This window comes from Macrobrachium rosenbergii, chromosome 52 (genome assembly GCF_040412425.1).
Source record: "Macrobrachium rosenbergii isolate ZJJX-2024 chromosome 52, ASM4041242v1, whole genome shotgun sequence".
NCBI classification, from domain to species: Eukaryota; Metazoa; Arthropoda; class Malacostraca; order Decapoda; family Palaemonidae; genus Macrobrachium; species Macrobrachium rosenbergii.
Genome location: NC_089792.1, coordinates 36,572,998 through 36,597,362, shown reverse-complemented (window position 1 = coordinate 36,597,362; position 24,365 = coordinate 36,572,998). Strand labels below are relative to the sequence as shown.

General features: G+C 36.3%; 1 protein-coding gene across 4 annotated transcripts in view; it reads right to left on the bottom strand.

The window, feature by feature from the left end:
* The window catches only part of LOC136833809 (tachykinin-like peptides receptor 99D), a 99,817-nt gene that overhangs the window by 44,355 nt on the left and 31,097 nt on the right, over positions 1-24,365 (bottom strand). For all 4 annotated transcript variants that reach the window (XM_067096086.1, XM_067096085.1, XM_067096088.1 and 1 more), the window contains exon 2: positions 19,675-22,278. In XM_067096086.1, coding sequence (XP_066952187.1) covers positions 19,675-20,124 — 450 coding nt within the window. In that variant the 5' untranslated portion in view covers positions 20,125-22,278. The remainder of the gene's footprint in view (positions 1-19,674; positions 22,279-24,365) is intronic.

Below are 24,365 nucleotides of genomic sequence, written 5' to 3'. Positions count from 1 at the left end.
ATGTGTATTCTTGGCCTGCAGGGCCGTGCAACTTTACGTAAATTAACCAACAACTGATCAGCCAAGACCCATGTAACAATATATATATATATATATATATATATATATATATATATATATATATATATATATATATATCCACACACACACATATATATACATATATGTTGTATGTATGTATATATATAAATATATATATATATATATATATATATATACACATGTATATACTGTATATATATGCATAATGTATTACATATATATATATATATATATATATATATATATATATATGTGTGTGTGTGTGTGTGTGTGTGTGTATATATATATATATATATATATATATATATATATATATATATATATATATATATATATATATATATATATATATATATATATATATATATATATATATATATATATATATGACTGTGGAAATATTTTCTGTAAAAACAGAATTCCATCTATTGAAAGGACCCATAAAAATGCCAAAAGGTAAAAAGTTAATGCTATATATTTCGAGGAGAACAACTGTCTCCCTCAACAGGCAAGTAATGAATGATTTAAGGATTACAGAGAAGCGGTATTTATACCAAGAGTTCCAGAGGTCAGCCGTTACATTACTCCAGTTGAAAGCTTCTCAATCTTAACTGATGGTTGGAGGAAGATCTTATCTATAATAATTGAGTCCCAAGCTTCTTTTGAGAGGTTCATTGTATTTCTTTGTTTAATCAGTGCTATTCTACTATTTGGGTTTTGAACTGACGATTGCTGCTAGAAATTGTATGAGACAAATTCTAGTTAATTCTGTGGTTATGGTTATTTATGTGGTTAAAAACAGCTGAGCTCTTTTGGCCATACCTTACTGAATGTCTATGTTATATTAATCTCTGGGAGAGTCATTAACTGTAAAACCGATGTATGGTTGGCCACAGTCAAGGCAAGGGAATTCATACACTCCTGTGTCTTTGGGGACTGGCTTTTGTTGGACGTTAACCATGGATTTGGCTAAGGTATTTGGGTAGGTTAAGGCAAAAGGGTTAGAGTTTCCAAGTGTCTGTGTCAATGTCTTAATACTGTCCAGGTGTGGGATTTTGATTTTACTGTTGGGTGTGTCTCTATTCTTGTTTTGAGGGGGATGGTAGAAGATTATGTTTACTTCATAAATCGCTTTCCCAATTATGTTGTCAGAGTACTTTCAAGATGACACCGGCTTATGGATTAGTTCAATTTCCTTTTCCAGGAAATCAGGGGAGCAAATCTGTAAGGCTCTTCAGAATAAATTGCTGGCTACACCCGTCTTGATAGAAATGTTATGATAACTAAAATAGTGAATGTATGAAAGTGAAAATGAAATTTTCGTTTTTACATCACCTTTTCCTTCAGTTTTCTGGGTTTGTTCTCATTTTTCACCTGACACTTCACCTTTTCTTCTGGAACTGCCAGAAACAAGATTAACCTGCAATAATAAATCTTCCATAACATAAATTTTTTATCAGAATTTATGTGAATTTTGATCATAATTTATGATAATAATTAATATAATTGTTTATTACCTCGATAAAATCTACATTGAAGATCTAAATCAATCTTTTTCTTTCCGCAGTAAGCGAGGCTGAGTGCGCACAGGCATTGTATTGTCTTAATGCACCCTGGACACTCCAGTGGTTGGAACTAATTGTCATGCAAGTTGGCAAAAAATTTCACTGCATATGGAAGATAAGTTTCTTTTCATGTTGCTTGGTACTGATTACTTGGAAGATAATACAGGAATGTAGATCATTACATTTGGAAATCTTTTCCGAAAGGCACTTCGAGGGTAAATGTATTAGATGCAAATAGGTATTAAATTAAGAAATGGTAACTACTGCACTTCGAGAAACTTGAAGTGCTCACAGCTTAACAACATGTCAATTCATACCTTTTGCTGATGTAATCATACACAGTAAGGAGTAGTATTCCCATCATTTAGGAAAAAAAATTACTGTTTATGGCTAAACGTTAGATTGATATATATTCATTTCTATCTTTTAACAAAGCGTATTTATTCAAAGCAATAAACCTAACATTCCTCCAAGAAGGGAAAGATTTTGTTTGATTCATGATTACGTTATTGTTGAATTTACCAAGTTTATAGATGCCGTATGTGTAACTTTATACACAATTCTACGTTAAGGAATTTTATGTCATTGTAAAGATAATGAGTTGTAATTTGCTATGTTATGTTAAAACATCCCTAAAACCAACATAAAAAATATGTATCACGAGTTGAAGATAGCCGTATAGGAAAGTGTTTTGCCACTTTTTTCTTAATATGATGGGGAGGGGGGTGGAAGGCTAACTCTTGCAGCAATTCACTTAATAACAGGAAAGAAGTAAAAAGGCGTAACAGAGTATAGACTAAATATTACTTATTAAAAAGAGATGTCTGTTCTCATACAATATTAATGAATGAGTTTAAATTAGAACTGAAGGGTTAGTTCAGTTTTTTTATGAATTGGATGGTGAAGTTTACTTTCATTATAGTAACAAATATCATAAAAAGACATCATTGGCCTAGGCCTATACCAAATTGTCTGTATCACATGGAAATATTGTTTTAGAATTTTATTGTATGATTTGGGCTTACAACAGCCTACAAATAGCGTTGAAGGGTCTAACAGTGAAATGAACAAGCCTATACATAATTTATTCATATTCTGATCACAGCATCTGAGATGCTTCCCAGATGAAATACAGCGGCAAACTGTCACAAAATTGGCGCTAACCTGTCCACATGCTCAATTACCTGCCATTCGGTTGGAAGATATTTAGGTAATACCATCAGTTCTTCCATTCTGGTGAGTGGACTGTCTCCACCCACAAACTGCTGTCTATACGTAAGTTTTAACAACAGTTTCGATGAATTAACAGAAGAAATGACAGGTTAACTTGATCATGAATAGACGGCCTTAGGTTGTTTAATTCTGTAATAGTAAATGGGCGTGTTGAGAGAGAGTGAGAAAGAGAGTGAGAGGAAAAGAAGAAAGAGAAGAGATATTGTTAGGGAGGAGAGAGAGAGACAGACAGACAGACAGAGACAGAGCGATAGTTTGGCAAATATCATTCAGTTTTTTCTAGGCAGTGCCGGGTTGCCAATAAAAGGTCACGAAACGTAGGATTAAATTACTGCTTGAATCTGCTTGTTTTCCTGCACTTACTCCTTTTAATATATATATATATATATATATATATATATATATATATATATATATATATATATATATATATATATATAGTGTATGTATATATATATATATATATATATATATATATATATATATATATATATATATATATATATATTATATATATATATATATATATATATATATATTATATATATATATATATATATATATATATATAACATAAAAATAACCAATGCATAAATGTTGATCTATGTATGTGAGTGGTTTTATTTTATGTTTATTAATATCCACAAGGATAATTTAATAACGATTTATAGGAATATATATTCTTTAAGCATATGAAGATATTTTGAATGCGGTGAAATAGAATCAAGGCCTTGTTTATCTGGACAAATTGCAAATAAATATTTTCCAGTTTTTTCATTCCTATGAAAAGATCGAGACCATCGTGAAACCAATTCAAGGAAAATGTTATTAATAGGTCTTTCAGTTTATATTTTATCTAACTTTATTGCTGACGTCAAGAAGATATCTAATTAGGAAAAAATTCACATCTAAAAGCGCTCTCGGATATATTCTTTCTTATGTGAAATCAAAGCATAGCGTGAAGGACTAAACATGAATAATTCAGTACCTATGACACCTCGTCAGAATAAAAAGGAAAAAAGGTGTAGCATACTGTACACACCCTCTACCAAAAACGAAGCTGGAGAGAAGGCGACCAAACGCTGTGCGACCAACCAGTCTCCAAACCAGGACGCGAGCAACGCCGAATTAAAAACAACAGTGGCATGGAGAGGGTGAGTGAGAGAGGGAACAACAAAAGTATGCCAGAATACGAGTATACCAGGAAGGCTTCCTCTGATTACCTCATCTATATGAAAATAGGGAACGTCAGGAGACATTATTCGGGCAAAGAGGCAGTCATGGGATCAGTGATTGAGGAAGAATTCGCCGGGGACGACTGTCAGTTGTATGTTCTGCATCGCTTTGTTATTTCCGAGACACCTTTTGTCCCGACTTTTCTTCGAAAGACCTACTCCCAGCCATAGTTCCAAGAGTAAATCCAAATGAAAGTGGAATGCTTCTTATAAAGTGTATAACTGTACAGAGGCGTTTTTGAAATTTTCATTCAACAGACCGATGTAAGTATGAGCGCTTTATACAGTATTATATATCATAATTACGTAAGTAAAATAAAGAATAGAGAAAAAGTAATAGAATACCAATGTGCACTATGAAAAGAAACATATTGAAACTTGCGGACAGTGAAATGGTAAGGATTTTAGTTGTAAAAGTTCGAAGACACTAGTCTCTGAGGTGTTATGCTCTACAGAACTATGGGAATGTGAAGGCTCATATCTGTCATATGTCTTTATTACAAAAAAGGCAGCGGTTAAGCAAATGAAATGCTTCAGATTTTACTGAATGTAGGTATATGTTACATATTTTTTAAAAAATGCATATATTTACGCAAATTCTGACACTCGTTTCCAAAAACTGCCTTATCAATTAATATTGATAACTTATCACAAAATTAAAATCACTGGAATGAGGCCTTAAATTGGCAAAATAAAAAAAAAACAAGAACAAAAGCAACCTTTGAAATGGCTGGTGCTGTTGGTAACTACCATCCTAATTCTGGCCTTCAAAAGGACACTATCTCTCCAAAGCATGGTATACTCTGTTTAAGTTCCTTCTTGAATTAGAAATCATATTAACTTAGGTAATTTATGTTTTGGCAAAGAATACGGAATGACATTGCATAGTTGGTAATTTGGTGTACCTAAAACAATAGAAATGTTTAGTGTCTTGTAAAAAAAAAAAGGCCCGTTTATTAGGGACACTTGGCTTCAAAAGAAGAGCATCGAGAAGTATATTTGGGGAAATGATAATTGATGGTTGTAATGTTAATGAGTGTTGCCGGAGATATAAATTATCATCATATGGTTGAAGAGTAAATGAAGGCAAACAAAGAATTTAGCCAGAAACAAAAATTGTATAATGTGTGGGTTTAAAGATGAGCAAAGGAGTGAGGGTTCACGATATTAAAGTAGAAACAATCAATATAGTGTATGCAGAGTTCAAGGACCCAATTGGTTCTTAGCCACGTAAAATAAGTCTAATCGTTCGGGCCAGCCCTAGGAGAGCTGTTAATCAGCTCAGTGGTCTGGTAAAACTAGGGCATACTTAACTTTTTCTTCAAGGATGGGTCACTCGGTAGGCACAGTGTTCTAGTATAAAGATGGACTTGAAAAAGGTACATATGAAGCGCATGGAAATGAGGTTTGGAGATGGCAACATGGAGAATGTTTTGAAGTTTAGGGGCAGCACAGAAGAAAGGGGATCACATGATAGTATGCAAGGAAAAAGTAGAAATTCATGGGTGAGCTTGAAAAAGTACTTGACAGAAAAAATTGAATTGCTCTTAAAGTAAATACAGTTAGAAAAATTAATAGGTAAATGGATTTTAGAATAAATGATGCAAGTGGAAAGATATTATTTGAAGAGAATGCAGTTTTATATCGATATAATGAGTGTTTTTAAAATTTTCTGAACTTGCAACACAGAGCAGAGGCAGGTGAAAGACGCAAGAGTAAAGGGCTCAAAATTAATAGGTAAATGGATTTCAAAATAAATGATGCAAGTGGAAAGATATTGTTTAAAGAGAATGCAGTTTTATATCGTTATAATGAGTATTTTTTAACATTTTCTGAACGTGCAACACAGAGCAGAGGCAGGTGAAAGACGCAAGAGTAAAGGGCTCAAAATGAGTTTGAGAATGCTTGTGGAAGTGACTATTGAGCACGTAAGGTTAAAAAATGGAAAGAGACCAAGGGTTGACAGGATATAAATTAGGTGCTACAGCATGAAGGTGGGATTGTAACTGAAACACTATCCGAAGTATATAATATATGGTTAAATCGTCATTTCACAACCTTTCACCTGTTTGGAACCCTTCAAGTAATTTTCATGTCCCAAAGAATCCCTATATGAAAATCATTGTACATACATAAATTTCCGTCTTTGCGCATTATTGACTTCTTCATGAGGCAAACATAACATATTTTTCTGATTACCAGCTTAAACAAAAGTCATCATACTCTCAAGTTTGCTGACAATATACTCGTACTTCAATTTAACTGAAATAACCTGGCTGTTCAAAGATGTATCACAAGATTTTTCTTCATCCAAAACAAAAAACCAAGTAGATCTGTAAAAAAATTAATATGGAAAATCATTTTCTTGAAAATGATAAAAAGGCAAAAAATGAACCATGTAAAAAAATATATGGTTTTGGTACAAAAATGATAGCTTTTAAGCCAAATCATGTAATGAGCTTTGCTTCTTCCAGTGAAATCTGTGCTTCCCTTTTGGTGCACAAATGCCTGATTCGGGATAGACTTCAGCGTCCACACACGGATCTCAGCTTTAACTGACAGGAGGTGATTTCCTCCCGAAAATGCATTTTCATATGAATGGCCTCTTTAGCGGAACCCCTAATAAAATTCCTCGTTCAATCTAAGTTCCAGGGAACCCAGATTGCGGATCGCTGGTCTGAATAATGGAAAGGTTCCAAACAAGTGGGTGCGAGGTATTGTTCTCAAGTATAGAGGAAAGTTGATGGAAGCTCACGTAATAATTATAGGGGCATGAAATTACTTGATGGACTGAGTATCTTAGGGATTTGGTAGAGGGAATAAATTAGATAATGGTAAAACTGATAAATGATTGTTTTGAAAGACCTAGCTGAGAGTTATTTATACTTCTTCAACCAAATAATGCCAGAGCTCAGCATCGACTCTCTGAGATACTTTGGCTTGCTGGTGGACATCATTTGTCGCCACCTTCAGGACCTCTCCTTCTTCCAAACAGCACTACTCACCATGCAATGCAACTGGTTATGTATCTCTTTGGTAAGGCCCATGGACCCACATCCTCCTACAAGAGTTCCTAATGTATTCAATCCTGAACTCGAACATGCTCTTGGGATACCAACAAAGCATGGCATATAACCGCCATATCAAAATGAAAGATCCCCAGCCCAATCCAAATTCTGCAACGAGATGACCTCTAGTCCCTAGCCTCCGCACTCTATATGGTGAAGAAATCAAACAGCTCTTGTTGCCCTGCAGTGACTAAGGGCAGCTTATCCCTTGAACACCACCTGATTACTATACCTTTTCAAACATGGTAGACAACTTCCACCCTCAACGAAGTAAAAACCTTCTTCAAGTCTGACCTAATGATTGGCTACTTCCAAGTTCAGTCTGCTGAGAGGATGCCCTGGAGACTGCAATCATCTGATCTTTAAGAACTTATGCATTCATGTACTCCACCTTAGGCTACTGAACTCAGGGGCTGTGTTCCATAAGCTAATTGATAACATTCTTAGTGACCTCCTCCTGTATCTGTTACAATGGTGAGCTCATCTTCTATAAGAATCTGGAACATCACTAAAACCATATCAGGGCTGTACAGTCCCTGCTTGGAGATTGTGGCTTAGTACTATACCTTGACAAATGTGCGATAAGGGCATCCTCCACTGAATTCCTTGGTTGTCAAGTCTCAGCAAGTGGTGGCTGTCCCCGACCCTCTGAATTGTCAGCTGTTAAGAAATACTCAGCTCCAACTACTTAAAAGGAGTGACGAACTACCACCACTGATTTATCTCAAACATCACACAAACCCCGGCTCTCCTTTGTGAAGCCCTCAGAGCAAGCAGCAATGCTCTAAACTGGGCAAAACTCATGCAAAACAAAGATGCCTTGGAAATTACCACCACTCAGGATTCCCCTCCCCACCTCGAGAAAGACACTCAAAACGAATGCAAGCAACGTCACCACTGGTGCTGTAACAGAACAGTCATTCAGTGGGACAACAAAACCTCTTGGTTTCTTCATTGGCAAAACAACTCCAGCCATAAGCAGCACCTTTGATGGAAAACTCCTTGTAGTAGTCCTAAATACCAGAAACTTCAAACATCTACTTGGAGGTACACCTTTCTACACCTTAATGGATCATCAGCCACTTGGACACACCTTATCCAAATATCAAGATGCATAATCTGCTTGCCAACAGCGTCAACTTTCTGCAAGTGCAAAAATTCACTTGGGAAATACACCATGGAAATCAACAGAGCCTAACTAGGAATTAATTATGATAATCTTGCCAAAGCATAACTGTGAGGCACTAAAACAAAAAACTATTGGATGCCCATAACAGGCATATGGCAAAAAGATGCACATTTTGGCAACACAGGACATACCATCCTCTGTATAACCATCACTGATCAACCTTGCCCCTTTGTGCCAAACGTTCTGCAGAAGAGGGTATTCACTCTCATCCAAGGACTCTCCCACCACTCCAGGAGAACAATAGCCCAGTTGGTGGCACAAACATTCACCCAGCACTGAGCAAAAAGATTTGAAATCATGGAGCAAATGGTCCCTAGAAGAACAAACAAATATAATAACCTGAAGCATGGTATTTGGCATAGGAAAATTCCCACATTCCAGGACAGTATTTGGTCATTTGTATATGTACACTGTGGGACCCTTACCCTCATCCAATGGATTTAGATACATCTTAACAGCAATGGGAAAATCTTCATGGTGACCAGAAACAATGTAAGTCAGAAGCAACAGTTTATAATTGTACAACGTCTGTGTCAGCTGCTTCGGCATACCTGATGATATAACGCCCAATGGAGGACCAATGTTTGTGTCAGAGATATGGATCTCCCTACCCAAATTAATGGTTTTGACAATCCACGCCACCACCACTAATACCCCAGCCACCAGTGGTATGGCAGAGTGAACCAACTGATTCATCAAGGTTGTCCCCAGTGCCAGATGCAAGGGACCCAACTGGAAATCACAATTGCCCTAGGCTTTCCTCAGTATCTGAGTTCCAGGTGAATTCTTTCCCACTGATGATGCAAAATATTTAACCAAAGACCTCTCAAGACCCCACAAAAATGGTTGCCCATGTATATGAACGTACAAAGATATGAAGAAACAATACATCTCAAATTACCTACATACTTCCTGATTCATCTTCTTGCAAAACAACAATTAAAATCTTCCTTTAACATTCCCATACAGGATACCCTACCCCATCCTAGGATGTAAAGATAAGATGTTTAATTTTACAGTTACATGGGCATGAGGAGTGGTTCTCCACTGACAGGCTAAATGGGTATGCCTATAATATGATGAGTCCTCCACCATCAACCTATTAAAGCTTTCCTACCAAAACTGACCTCAACGCAACTTCGACCTGTAGCAGAACTAATCACGTGTAAACAACCTAGTTTCATAGCAACATCCTAAAAACCAGCACCAAGTAAGGATATAGAATGGTTGATATATATATATATATATATATATATATATATATATATATATATATATATATATATATATATATATATATATATATATATGCATGCACTTTAGTAAGGGGATATGACCAGTAAGTGTGAGTATCTCCCATCTTTGTGCATCTTAATTTTGAGAGATGAAGCTATCAAAGATACGTCATATTATAACACATGAAAGAGAGAGAGAACTGTTATTTGGGCATAAACAAAACTTTGCAAAAAAGAAATGGGCCGTTGGGTGATTTTAAGGTAGATAAAGATTTTTGACAATGTAGCTGGTTTATCAGTGAAAGAGTCAATCAGTCAGTCAATTTGAGTGGGACCATGGTGGAAGTAAATGGTGCTACATGATAACTGCTGTCCTTGGAGTGCCAGTGGCTGTGCATTCTAATGCACTGTATCCCAAAGTAGAGGAGCGCCTTGTAGGAGGTTGTGAGCCCTTTGGAGGAGGCATACCCTCTTAATGGAAGAAGAGCCTTTCCTGATGACACAGCATCAATAACCTAGATTTTGTGACGCCAGTTTTAGTAACCATAACTCAATTAATTTAAATCCTGATAATAACAACAACCACTAATGAAGTACCAATGGCTTAAAGTTAATTTATTATGTGCCGACAAGACAAATGAGCAAAAAGAATGTAAACCTCTTAGTGAGAAGGTATACCCCACTAATGGGAAGATCAGCCCATTTGCAAGCAATCAATTGCTAACAAATTTTTACTCCCTTGGAATTTCAGGAAGAAATGGCATTCTACTGTCCTGCATGACAAGAAAAACAGACTGGTTAGGAACACTGGGTTTACAGCCTTGTCCCTGTACTTATTTGAAATTAACTGGAAATGTAAGATATAATAATAATAATAATAATAATAATAATAATAATAATAATAATAATAATAATAATAATAATAATAACAATAATGATAATAATAATAATAATGAAACAAGGCAATCCTGTAATGAGGCTTTAATATCGAGAATTAAAAGCCACTGTATTGCTAAAAATATTTATGTACAGAGTTAGAAATGATAAGGAGAGACTTTCAGATATCACTGATGAGGGATACGGAGTAGTTTCTTAACGGCATGTTTGTCTTTTAGGTATTAGAATGCATCCTCACCTTATAATAAAGCCTAACAATCCTTTGTAGCTCGGGCTGTGACTGCTCACGGTTCTTGTACCACCAATCCAGTGCCATACATATTTCTTTATTAACTTGTTTGTTTGAATGTCCATTATTTAAAAATATTCGGGAAACACGGTCTAGTTCTCGGTATGTGCCTGCCAAGAAAAACAGTGTGTTAAAGCCCTTCTTACAAAGGGTTTGATGGTGGTGTTCTTACATCTTGATGGACACTCACTATCTCCATTTAGGCAGAGAGTGAGGTTAGTCTTTTCATGAAAAAAACAGAAGTTTTTACGGCGTTGTTGGTTTTGCAGATGAGGATCTCAAGGAAGGGAAGCTGGCTATTAATACAGAACTCTACTAAGTTGTTTAAAGAGCTGCATTCTATGAATGCGCGGTGGAGCATTTCAACTTCATTCTCATCCTTGGCCTGTTCAATTATACCATCAACATAACGTGAGTACATGCACGGTTTTTGTATTTTGGAAAGAACCCACACCTCTAATGCACCCATATAAAAGTTGGCGAAAAGTACACACACCTAAAAGAGAGCTCATTGTCGTACTGTCTTTTTGTCTATACACGAGGCCCTTATAAAGGTACCTTTGTGCATATTTCACTTAAATATTCCTTCAGGGTTATTTAACTGGGGCTGCAGCAGCAAGACCATCAACCTTACATTTTGGCTTGCGAGGAAATCTCACCAGATAATCAATGGTACAAATTCCTCCTTAGCCAATCAGTGGTCAGCATACATTTGACCCCCTGCAGACCATTTTGTATAATGAGCAGGACTCACCACGAATGACAGTCTACTCCCATCTTTCGGCATGATCATGCTCAGCACAGCCTAAGTGCAACATGGCCTAACTCACAATAACAAAGATTCTCTCCCAGAGTTGGAACTATCACCTTTCTGGACATCAGATCCTTATTTACCAACAATCCTGTAGACAAAACCATCAATCTAATTATCAGCCATGTCTATAGGACCTACAAGACCTACTTAAGTATCCCTAAAGGGTCCCTAAGTGCCCTCCTTGAAATGTGTAAAAAGAAGGCCCCAATTTTCTACTCATAAGGGCCACATGTATATACAAAAAGACGATGTGATTACTGGCTCGCCTTAAGGCGTACTTCTCGCCAAATTTTATATGGGTGCAGTAGAGGAGTGCTTTTTTCCAAAATACAAAAACTGTACATCTACACACAATATGTTGATTATACATTTGTACAACCTGACGACAAAAATTAAATTGAAATGCTTCACCAAGCATTCCTAGAATGCAGCTCTTTAAACTACACAGTGAAGTTCTGTATTAATGGCCAACTTCCCTTCATTAACGTCCTTGTATGCAAAACTGATGACGGCTTGAAAACCTCTATTTTCATGAAAAAGATAACCTAGGCCTCTGCCTTAACAGAGGCAGTAAGTGTCCTTCAAGATATGAGAACATCGTCATCAAAGCCTTCATAAGAGGGCTTTAATGCACTCGTCTTCTTGGTAGGGCACACACCAAGAACTAGACCTCATTTCCCAAGTACTTTTAGACATTGGATGTTCTAACAAACAAGTCAATAAAGAAATATGTATGGCACTGGATTGGTGATATACATAGAAGACGAATGTACAGTTAAGAAAATCATCACAAGTAATGTCTTCACCACCGACTTCAACACCCAGCTGGACCTCGTCATTTATTATCAAAACAGACGCACAGGAAACCTGATTATAAAAAACAACTCAGTCCACTGATGAGAGATCCTCTTAAATAGACTAATGGGGTATACAGATTCAAATGCCCAATCTGTGGGTGTCCTGGCTCCTATATTGATATGACCACCATGAAACTGGCAAAAAGGATCTCTTGCCATGCTCAAGAAAGCACCATCAAAATCGACAAGAGAGATGCCCAAAATGCCAGCATCACAAGGAATTCAATAATAGGGAATAATGGGAAATACCGGAGTAACGGGAAAGGTCCCTGACCCAAGATGCCTACATCTGTTAGAGGCGCTATTGATACAGGAGAAACCTTTATGGAATACAACTCAAGAAGCCTTCCTCCTGCTGACCAGCAATAGGTGGCCTATTACTCATAGACTTGCACCAGACGCCATGATAAGCAACATTCCCAACTGGGAAACAGGATTCTGTGAGCTTCCTGGCAGCCAATCAGAATATTTCCCAGGTAATACCATATAGTGAAGTCATGCACAAGCCCCACTGCTCAGCGGCTTGTGAGGAAATAGCGCCAGCCAATCAACAACGTGAATTCCTCCTCAGTCAATCAGTGGTTAGCATACATTCGACCCCCTGCTGACCATCTCCTATATAATGAACAGGGCTCACTGCAAATGAGAGTCTACTCCCTTCTTTCAGGGAGCCTGAGTGAAACATGGCCTAGATCTCCACTAAAAAGATTTTCTTCTGAAGAAGGACAACTTCACGGAGGATGAACTCCAGATTTCACTTACCATCAGCATTACTCTGTGACTGATATAGTGTGTTCATCAGAAGTAAAATTACCCTGATTTGCAACTGCTTCCCAGTTCAAGAATGACAAACATTGGCAAGTTACGGGCAGAATGCAATAATAATAATAAAATAAACTCTATTTCAGACAAGCCATATGCATAATAATTAAGGAATCTGAATTATCCTATATATGGTGAAGATGAAAATGATTTTAGAGCCATTCTTTTGCTTAGGGAGAGAAAGGCAAATGTTTCGTCCCTGAGTGGAAAAGGTGAAAGGGCACTTTGCAAGGATGGGAAGGAAAATGGGTGACTTGTTTGAGGAAGATGAAAGGTGTGGGGATAACGCAAGTTTAGCACTTGTGGTGCTGGGGAGACTCTGAACTGGCTGGAACGGTACAAATGCATTAGCTTGTGCACTGAATAGTTAAGATTGATTGTGACAGGAGAGAAGCTGATGCTAGTGAGTGTGCATGGCCCAGGACTGGAAGAGAATGAGAATGAAGGTGCTTTGGCAAGGAGAATCTGGGCCTTTTGTGTTTTGAGGAACATGAAAGGGGAATTATGTTTTTTTAAGTACAAAGGAGAGTTTGAAAGGGTGGCTGGATTGAATAAGAATTGAGAGATTCTCATAGAAATTTGTTTTTAAAGGGGACTGATTGCTGGAAATTAATGCCTCCTGAAGAAATGCTTATTGAATAAACATGAAAGGGAAGCTGTGTTTTAAATACAAAGGAGAATTTGAAAGGGAGGTTGGATTAAATGAGAATTGAGAGGTTCTCATGAAAATTTGTTTTGAAAGGGGACTGATTACTGAAAATTAGTATTAGTCAGAGTGGAAAGCAGAGAAAGCTGGTGGGTGTAAAGGTAAGAAGAGGAGTGGCTGGAGGTATAGCTGATGATTGTCTGGTAGAAGCAGCCAAGATAGATTGAAGTTTAAGTTAAAGAAGAAAGGGTGGAAATGTGACTGTAAGGGTAATCAAGACAAGTGAGTTTCATACGGGTGAACTGGGGGATGAAAATTTGCTAGGGTTGAAGACAATTTCAAGATTGTGTAAAATTCCACATGTGGAGAAGGCAAGGGGGGACTTCAGGGAGAATAAGTTGTGCTACAAGAAACAAATGCAAAAAGGTTAATGAGCAAATGGATCGCACAATTAAAGATGGAACTCAGGATATCTTGACTGAAGAGACTGCAGACTTGGGTGGATAGTTGAAGATACAAGAGAGGTAAGAACAGAATAGTTCAAGTGTGGAAAGGGTTATGGAAAGTTAGAGGACAGTTGTTGAAGTTACTCTTGGGGAAGTAAGGAGACAATTTTGCGTTTAAAAATGAAAAGATACTTGTTGTTAATGAGATTACAAGTGTGATGCTTTGTTAGAATTGTAGAAAAGGAAACATATGGTATGTTGTAACGATGGACTGAGATAAGGTTATGCCCTCATGGATGTTTACTGTTCTAATGGACGAAGTCAGAGTATGTTGAGGATTAAAATGGTTCGTGAGACAAGTGTTCCGTGTCTGATGTTCAAAAATGATACATTATTGGTTTGTGGTAGTTGAGAGAACCACAGAAATAGCAGGAAAATTTTGATAGCGTTTGCATGATGAGAACATTGAGAGTAAATATGAGCAAGAGTAAGGCTTTCAGGGTAAACTGAAACAGTTTAACAGTGACCATTATTATGGAAATGAGAGAATGGAAACAATAGAATTCTCATTGGTATTTGTTTGCAAAATATTTTTGTTGACGGAAGAATTCAGAATTCGGTGTAAGAATGTATGAAGGGATTGTTGAACACAATTTCCTCTTTGGAAGTGCAGTATGGATTGTGAATACTAATGAAAGAAAGAATCGAACTATCTTTTCCTTGAAATTGGGTACAACGCAATATTTTTGGCCGCTGATTACAAATATGAATGCAAAATTGTAGTATACTGTAATCTACTTTCATTAAAGAAATGTTGACAGCAAGGCAAAATTTGCCATGGTATTTGTTTAGGAGATTTTATTTGTGCTCAACATATATGTAGTATGAAAAGAACTGAAATTGTAAGAAATGTGGTAGAAAACTTAGATGGATGAAAGGATAGATAAAAGGGTTGAGAAGGTTCAGTCATGTCAAAAGAAGAGTGGATGACAGACTGGTGAAAATAGTATGAAATATCAAAGTACTGAGAGGCATGAGGGGAAGGAGAATGAAAAAGGGATGGATAGGTGGGGTGAAATAGGTACTAATAAGGAGTGGTCTCAACATCCAGCGATTGAACAAGTGCATACAAGATAAATGTGATGGGTCAGTGCGCACAAGGGTATTCGATGCTCTGCTGGTGAGCCTTCTGTGTAGGTCTATAAAACGGTTATAGGTGTACAATAGTGCATCCTCGATTCAGCAGTTAAATTGTGAATGTGGAAGTGATAGCTATCTCTTCTTTTCTCATTTGCCATCCCTTTTTTGGGGAAGCAACTTAATATTGAAGCAAATAAACATTTGTACGCATGCTTTTGCGAATAAATAGAAAACGTTTTGTATTAAACTGAGGGAATGAAAAACGCTTTATGTTCACTGAAAAAATAATGACTGTTGACGAGTTGTGGTGTATTTTTATCCCGCCCATTTAATTGGACGTTTTCATACGAATTGCAATCTGTTATTGTAACAATTGTCACGCATTGATGTACACACACACACACACACACACACACACACACACACACACACATATATATATATATATATGTGTGTGTGTATATGTGCATGTATACACACACACACACACACACATACATACACATATATATATATATATATATATATATATATATATATATATATATATATATATATATATATATATATATATATATATATATATATATTGCTGAACAGGTCAAGCTGCTGTCAACTGCAGGGAAACAGGACAAGAGCAGAGGGAGACGTCAACAGTAACTGCATTATTTTCTTTATAGCTTATTGCTGACGTTTCAAGACATCTGTCTCATTATCAAAGCTGGAATGATACATTTTAAAATATAATTATAAAAACAGGCTCATACTTAAAATTACAACCAAACTATAAAACAGTTATATGAGAAAAAAAGTAGAAAAACTTACTAGTTGGACGAAGTACAAAAGCAGCGTGACAAACAGAATTGTACTCTTAGCAACAATATACTATTAGATGTGTATTAATTTATAAGTCCTCTCGTTACTTTTGAAATTTCTAACACTAGTAGCAATTAATATTTATTTGTCTCTATTTTCGACGGCATTCTATTATTCTATGAAAGCCAAGAAATATTGTACGTAACCATCAAATAATGAGTTACCCGTATGTTTCATCTTCATTATTTCATCCTGAGTTGATAATGTCACAAAGAATTACACAGAATTATCTACCTGTCCTCCTTTGGCTCTCATCTTTAGAGTCATCATTTTCTACATAGTTCATGACTTGTGTTTGGTAAGCATTATGAATACTTTTTAACCCTGACTTCATTTCTTAGACTTAAACTGTCTGTTTGCGGTGTTCTTTGACCAATTTCCTTTCCTTCCATTGTTTGGTCAGGAGCGGTTCCCATTTCGTCCACAGTCAGGCCAAAGAAAAGACCTGGCGGGCCAGTTGCGCGTCGCCCTGGCGTTTGTGAGTTAATATGCAATTTCATCTTAGATTGGAGGGAAATGGTCCTCAATGAAACGACATTGCTTCCGTTCCATTTCCTTAACAAACGTTCCTCACCGAATTTGCTTCCCTTCAATTATATTTCAAGAATGGTTGATATTACGCGTCGTTTCCCATTCGCCTTCATTCGTAACAGATCTTTCTTAGGCATTGCTCTAAGCACTTTTGATGAGTGACCCTTTGATTGGCAAGTATGATGCTTCTTTGATTCATTTTACGAGAGAGAACGGATACATGAACACCATGACAAAGTTGATTTTCTCTCTGAGTCGAACTCTTTCCTTCTGTGTTTGACTTATTATTTGGCCATTAGGAAGGATATATAAGCTGATTATAAAGCTGCTTCATTTCGATACTTATACATGTTTCTGTCGAATTCAAACATCTTCACAGTTGTTTTATATATATATATATATATATATATATATATATATATATATATATATATATATATATATTATATATATATATATAATTTATATATCTACATAATATGTATATATATATATATATATATATATATATAATTTATATATCTACATAATATGTATGTATATATATATATATATATATATATATATATATATATATATATATATAGATTTAGATATATATATATATATATATATATATATATATATATATATATATATATCTACGTAATATGTATATATGTATATAGATACATACATAGATTTATATACTTATATATATATATATATATATATATATATACGCAGAATTATATATGTGTTGTGTGTGTGTATGTACATAGTTGTGTGTGTGTATTGTGTTTTGTGTGAGCATATTAATATGAACAATGCCCTCTTAACTTTTAGATTCCCTGACTTTTTTGATACACACTACAAAGCACTGGGATCTAAGACTTTGTAGTGACAAGTGTATCCAAAAATGCACGAGGAATTCGAGAAGTTAAGAGGACATTGTGGCTATTACAATTACATATGTATCTGGTAAAAATGGCCAGTAGATTCTACATATACTGTATATTTCTGCCTAAAAGCAATAAAAACGATTGCCCACTTAGCTACAATGATGAGCATGGGTCTATACCAGCTCTAATAAATATATCTGAATTCGACAGGTAATATGCATGTGAGAGAGGCAGTAGACTTATCCTTCTCGTGGTCAGGAAAAAGTGGGACGCGGGTTCATTTCCATATCGGACGTCATAATTGCTTCATATCGTTGCACTTGCATCCAAGTCTTTGTAATGACAAGCGTATCCAAAATAGCGCAAACAATGGTTGTTAAGAGGGCTTCGTGACTATTACAATTCGCGTATGTATCTGGTAAAAAGTAACCAGTATATTCTACACACACATTGCTCACACACACATATATATATACTGTATATATATATATATATATATATATATATATATATATATATATATATATATATGACTCTAACTGTCTTTGAAAACCAAAACAGTAAAAAACAAAAACAAAAATTTAAGTCCAACAGGAACCCATAAAAGACTCCGACTCTGGTATTAATGGTACCCTTACTTCACTTACCAAAGTCAAATTATCTGAGGATGGCAAACTTTAATTTTAAGATCTTCCACAGTATATAAATGATTTCAAGTATGTACCCAGTTTCATCGACTCTTTTCTGTTAATTCTATTTAAACTATCTTAGATAACACTGCTGCATTCATTTTACAATGGAATTTATTAATTCCCTTTTCGTAAAACGTTGAAAGTTGCAGGTTGCTTCAAAGATATGAAAAATATTTACTGGGTAATTAAATCATGTATTTACAAAGCATAAGGGGGAAGACTAAGAAAGGACAACTGCGACTGTCCCTCTGAACATTCTCTCCTGTTGTCTGACCAGGGTAGCCAGAAGCGTACAATAACCCTGTCAGATATTGCAATATAAGCGCAGTACTAGTTCTTCTTCATCCCAACTTCATTGCTAGGCTAAAGGGTCTGTTGCCTTGATGCGACTTCTCCAGCTATTTAGATACAAAGCATCATCCTCTACCAAACCCTTTTCCTCCAAATCCTCCTTCGCTCGATCTTGCCATCTGAACCTTTGCCTCCTTCTTGACCCTAGCAGGTTCAGATTCCACTCAAACCCTCCTCACGCTTTCCATCTCGCTCATCCTTCCCCATACCCACAGCATCTCAGTCCCGGCTTTTAGTTTTTGTAAAAGAAAACTATTGAATAGATGGCTATTTGTCTGTCTGCCCTCACTTTTTCTGTCCGCCCTCAGATCTTACAAACTACTGAGGCTAGAGGGTTACAAATTGGTACGTTGATCATTTACCCTCCAATCATCAAATATACCAAATTGCAGCCCTCTAGCCATACACTAAGCTTGATTTAGCTAATTTTCTAAAAAACATAGATAAAACACTATTAAAATATAAATGCTGCTTGAAAAGCAAAATTACAAGGAATTCTGAAATGGAGCCGCTTTGATGAAGAGGCCAGATCTGGGAGATTTATTTTGTAGAAGGATGAAGGTATGGTGCAACAACATGGAATTTTTAGTTACATAAGCTTCTTGTCAGTTATACCATCCACTCACTTACATGAAAGGGTTTCGTACGTCTAACTTATCTTTGGTTGTGGAAAGTTCTACCTCCATTTCACTAACTTGAAAGATTATAATTTCAGTAAAAAAGGGCAAAAACTAAAAATCTTGAGTCTTACTGCCACGCACCCTATGCAAAGGTGTCACATATTGTATATCTCTAACTTTTCTGGAAAGTTATTGCTTGGTTTATTTCCATTAACCTACCTTCAAAAATGTGGCTATTTACTTACCTGGAAAGGTATTGCAAACAGTCCTATGATGATATCGGCCAGTGCTAAATTAGCGATGAAGTAATTGGTGACTGAGTGCATCTTCCTCGACGTCGCCACAATCCAAATGACGAGAGCGTTTCCCACGACAGCCACCAGGGAAATCGTCCCGTAGAAGATCGACAAAAGGACCACAATCCCTGTTGGCACCTCGTATAGGAATGTCCCCGTCGTTGAGCTGGGTCCTTCCGGATCCCCGTTGTCCTCACGCATTCCTCCCAAGTCATCGAATACTTGAGAATTTTCTGAGAAGGTCAAGTTTATCAGTCGTTCAATGTTGCTGTCGTCCCAACTAGGCTCTGAGTAAGGAACTGTTATGTTGCGCAACAGGTACTGGTAAGTGTTTTGCTGTCCCAAACCTGGGCCCGACACAGTAAGGTTGTGGTACATAGCCATATTTAGCGAAATCATATACCGGGCCTAAATTGTTACGAGTGAATGAATCTATTTCATGGCTGGCAGTTATGAACTTTATCCAAAAATATCACGTTTAAAAATCGCAGCAAATCATTAACCGTTGCTTTTAGCTGTCCTCCAGTCCGAGACTATCACTTTCAAAATTCAGAGTTTTGGTAACTATCAAGCATTTTCAAGTAGGTTTTTTGAAACAATATCATTTCCTTTTTTTGGTAATCATTCATATTTTTGTAGCAAACGCAGCCTTTCAGAAAAGACACAACATTATCTTACAGAATAAACAGACGATTTATTCGCTGAAGTCATCACGTTTGAAATTTCCCCTAGAAAGCATAAGAAACACCATACATTAACCAAGAAGTCAGTAAATAACGAGCTGTAAATTTCCGCAAGATTTAATTCGTCCAACACACAAGACATTTATTTTTGGTAATCTTAAACAAACGCAGTTTCAGCCAACAACTTTGCAACTCTCGTTGGCTCAAGACACATGTGTTGCCGTATTTCAGGAACTTCTATCCGGATCACAAGTTGCAGCGCTGAGAGTGGAAAGTGCCCTTTCATTCCTTTTCGTCTTCACTTTTTAACCTTTTTCAAGTAATGCTATTTACTCTCTGGATATTTCACTTTTTCCATTTAATTCTAGTTGCCTTTTTTTGCCAAGTCGACTATTTTCTTTGAAGGAATAGGTATGATATCTGTTTTCTCATCTTTACTTAGAATTTATATACTTACTCTCAAACAATCGTCTATTCTTTTGTTTTACATATTCATTGTAATTTCAGTAGACAAGTATTTGTTTTACCCTTCAAGTTCTAATTTTCCGCTTCGGTCATCAGTTAAATCCAATTTTCATGTTTCCTATTTTGAGTTAGTATTTCTTACTTATTTTTAACCTTTACACGAAATTTCTCTCTGAAGCGTCGATATTGTCTTTGTCACTGGGTCACTCTTGATTTAAATTTATGCTTCTTTGTTCCTCATTCCCCCTTATGCCTACATTATACTTTTCATGATCTCCTATTCGTTTTTCGACCCAGAATAAAGCCGGTTTCGTTCATACCACCAAAACAGTACGAAGGCACATCCAATAAGAAGAAAAGTGTATAGCTTTAAATAAAAAAGTATGTAGCTGAATGCTCTTGAAACAAAATGATGAATTCTGGAGCTTTGAAATCCATTTCACTGTTCTGTATGATAATCACATAAAATGTAAGTACAGAAATGTTAGATATCGAGTTTTACTTGCTTTTTAACTTCACTTTCCTATGGTTGGTCTTGAACTTATCTAAGCTGAGGTCACGGAAATTGTCAGACTCCACTGTCGAAATAGGTAGCGGAGTCCATAAGAGATATACCCTTCCTTCATTGTATGTTGTAACCTATTTATTTATGTGAAGAATACAAGGCTACCAAAATTCCTTGTTCCTTCATCATGGCTTTCTGAACTTTATCCAGATTTGTTATCGAAGATTCGCGAAATATCATTCCTATCTAGTAGTGCAGATAGAATTAGTTAAACTTTCTAACTGGGCACCCACTGGAGATTTACGAAGGTCTGTCGCACCAGCCCATTACTTTCATTTTCTGTACCGCCATTTATGTAACATAAATGAATTGACTGTAGAGTTTCGTACCGTAGGCTAAATGTCGATTTGTATGTAATAAGGATTTCCAGGGATATTCCTCATGTTTTCATCTTCAAGCTGAAATTTCCCTTACTGGCCTGAAGATCATTACTTCTGATTAGTAATCGTCATCACTTATCCATGCGTTATAGAGCGGTGTATATTTTTTGGCAAATTACTCTCTCATAGATCTTCCATGGACGGTCACGTAAAAAGTTGTTTTCTGTATTTTTTGAAGTAAAAAAATTCACCATGGAATTTCATTAATAGCTCTCTCTCTCTCTCTCTCTCTCTCTCTCTCTCTCTCTCTCTCTCTCTCTCTCTCTCTCTCTCTCTCTTCTTCCCGATGTTTTCCTCAGCCTCATTATCCAATCCAGTTTTTTTATTGCTTGAAACATGCGAATACTTTTCTTTCCAATATCTTTTAAATCTCCGTTTTCCTAAATTTTGGGTTCATATTATGTTTCCTTTGGGCATCTCCGATAGTTTGCTTCTTAACTCACCGTCGATCATCAATAACCTGGAAAAGAAATATGAATAAGTAGTTATTGATAAGAGATCTGGAAGAAAGAACAAGTAGTAATACAGCATGCGCGTTATTATTATTATTATTATTATTATTATTATTATTATTATTATTATTATTATTATTAGGATATAAGTCAAACTGCCATAGGACTCAATAATACCACATGAAAATGGAAACACCGACAAAAAGAGAAAATAAGAGTAACGCTGCATGCAATAGGTAAAAACGAAAATGAAGAACCAGAAGTAACTCCATTACTGTTATTCATCTAAAACTTATCCATTATGACAGAAACAACATTCAGATAGCTTTCAGAGGTGTAAGTATGTCTGTGAAGTAAAACAGATATGTTAAAAATTGCACGTATAAAGAGGGGAGCTCGAGATGAGTGAAGATTTGGGGAAGATAAAACACAGAGAAGACATGAGTGTTGGAATTTCCCAGGGCCCTTTTCGGCACACGAGCGAAGTCGTAGAATTAAGAAGTCTAATGTGCCGATGAAAGGCCGCTATAAAAATGAAATCATTGTGAACACCTCAGAATCTTCTTAATCAGTCACTCTAGAAAAGCATCAATTTGTTTAAGGTAAGCAGTATTGTAACTTGCAAACTATGAAATGTTTTCCAGTAAGTCAGAGAGCTCAAAAAATTACATCAGAATTTTATTATAAGAAGTAAAAGTATTCCATGCATGTGTGACATGTACAAAATATGTAGCAGTTTTTCAAGTACTTGAGGAGGAAAAGAAATCATCTGTGATGTATTGAAACTACTATTTCTGTTACTGAGAAGCATTACTCTTGTGATGATCTACTATGTACCTCATGTATGTATTTTTAAGCCAGAGTAGTAGAATAAATCTTAAAAATAAGGACGCCCCCTGATTTAGCTCCTCGTTTCTTACAAGCCTACGTGTTATATATGGCATCATCCATGGTAAATCAAAGCTTTGGAGTTGTAACATGAGAATAACGATAGAGGTATACAATATTTAAAGACAGTTTAGGATTTTGCTTTCACGTAATTGCTAACACTTTTTTCAGGCAAGAACCCCACAAGGGCTACTGAAGTAACATAGCAAAAGAAATCGTGTGCTGGAAACATGATCACACAATGTTATGGAACGGTATTGAAGCAGCCAGTAGGAGAAAGTGTCGTCTTGACCCCAGCTGACCACAGACGGCTTCATATTCAAACAACGCTCGTGTGACACCACCTTTGGTTATGCTAGAAAGCCCCATTTGCCCCTCGAACCAAGACTAAACGACTGCTGAACCTTCGAAGATCTCTAGACGGCAAACAGCAAATTCATTTTGAGTTCGAGGAATGTGTAATCTCAACGACTGTAGTACCGTCCGCTTGATAAACGATTTTACTTCGGCACAGTAAATAGCAAAGGCCCTGAAACACATCACAGTGCAATACCAGACCAAATAAGTGTATCTAGGCTCATTGTGACACCATAAACAACAACTTCGTTTCCGTTTACCATAAAAGTGCGAATGATGGACCATATTGCAATAGGATGGTTTGGTCACGAGGAGGAATACGAGAAAATACACTGAAGACGGTGGATAAGAAGGGCTCAAAATATTGTTAATTATTTTTTCAAACTCTTTATGTTTTAGAAGGAAAACTGCGCCCGACAGAGTATGCGGGAAGCTCAGTTATGGGAACTTAGGACATTTCTCGAAAGACGGCGGGTGCAGTTGTTGTTCGGGGGTCTCGAACATTGGAAACAGTTTAACTGCCTTGTTTATTTGGTCTTTCTTTCTATAGCATCCCTTTTTTGAGGAAATGCTTTTGTGTAAAATAACAAAGGACTAAATGTAGCAAGTCTAAACTTCTGAGAAAAAAAAAAATCTGTACGGCTATGTCCTGAAAAATGATGAAATTTTCCCATTGCATATTCATTTGCGGAATACATAAATCCACTCAAATCTTGCAGCTAAAAATTTCAATTAGTGAAAACCGGGCTATTTGCTCGATACATCCCGTTTTGATGCGATACATGGAATATAAAAATTCCAGATATGAAAAGGACGCAACGCACCCCAAAGGGAAGGACGAGCTATCAAC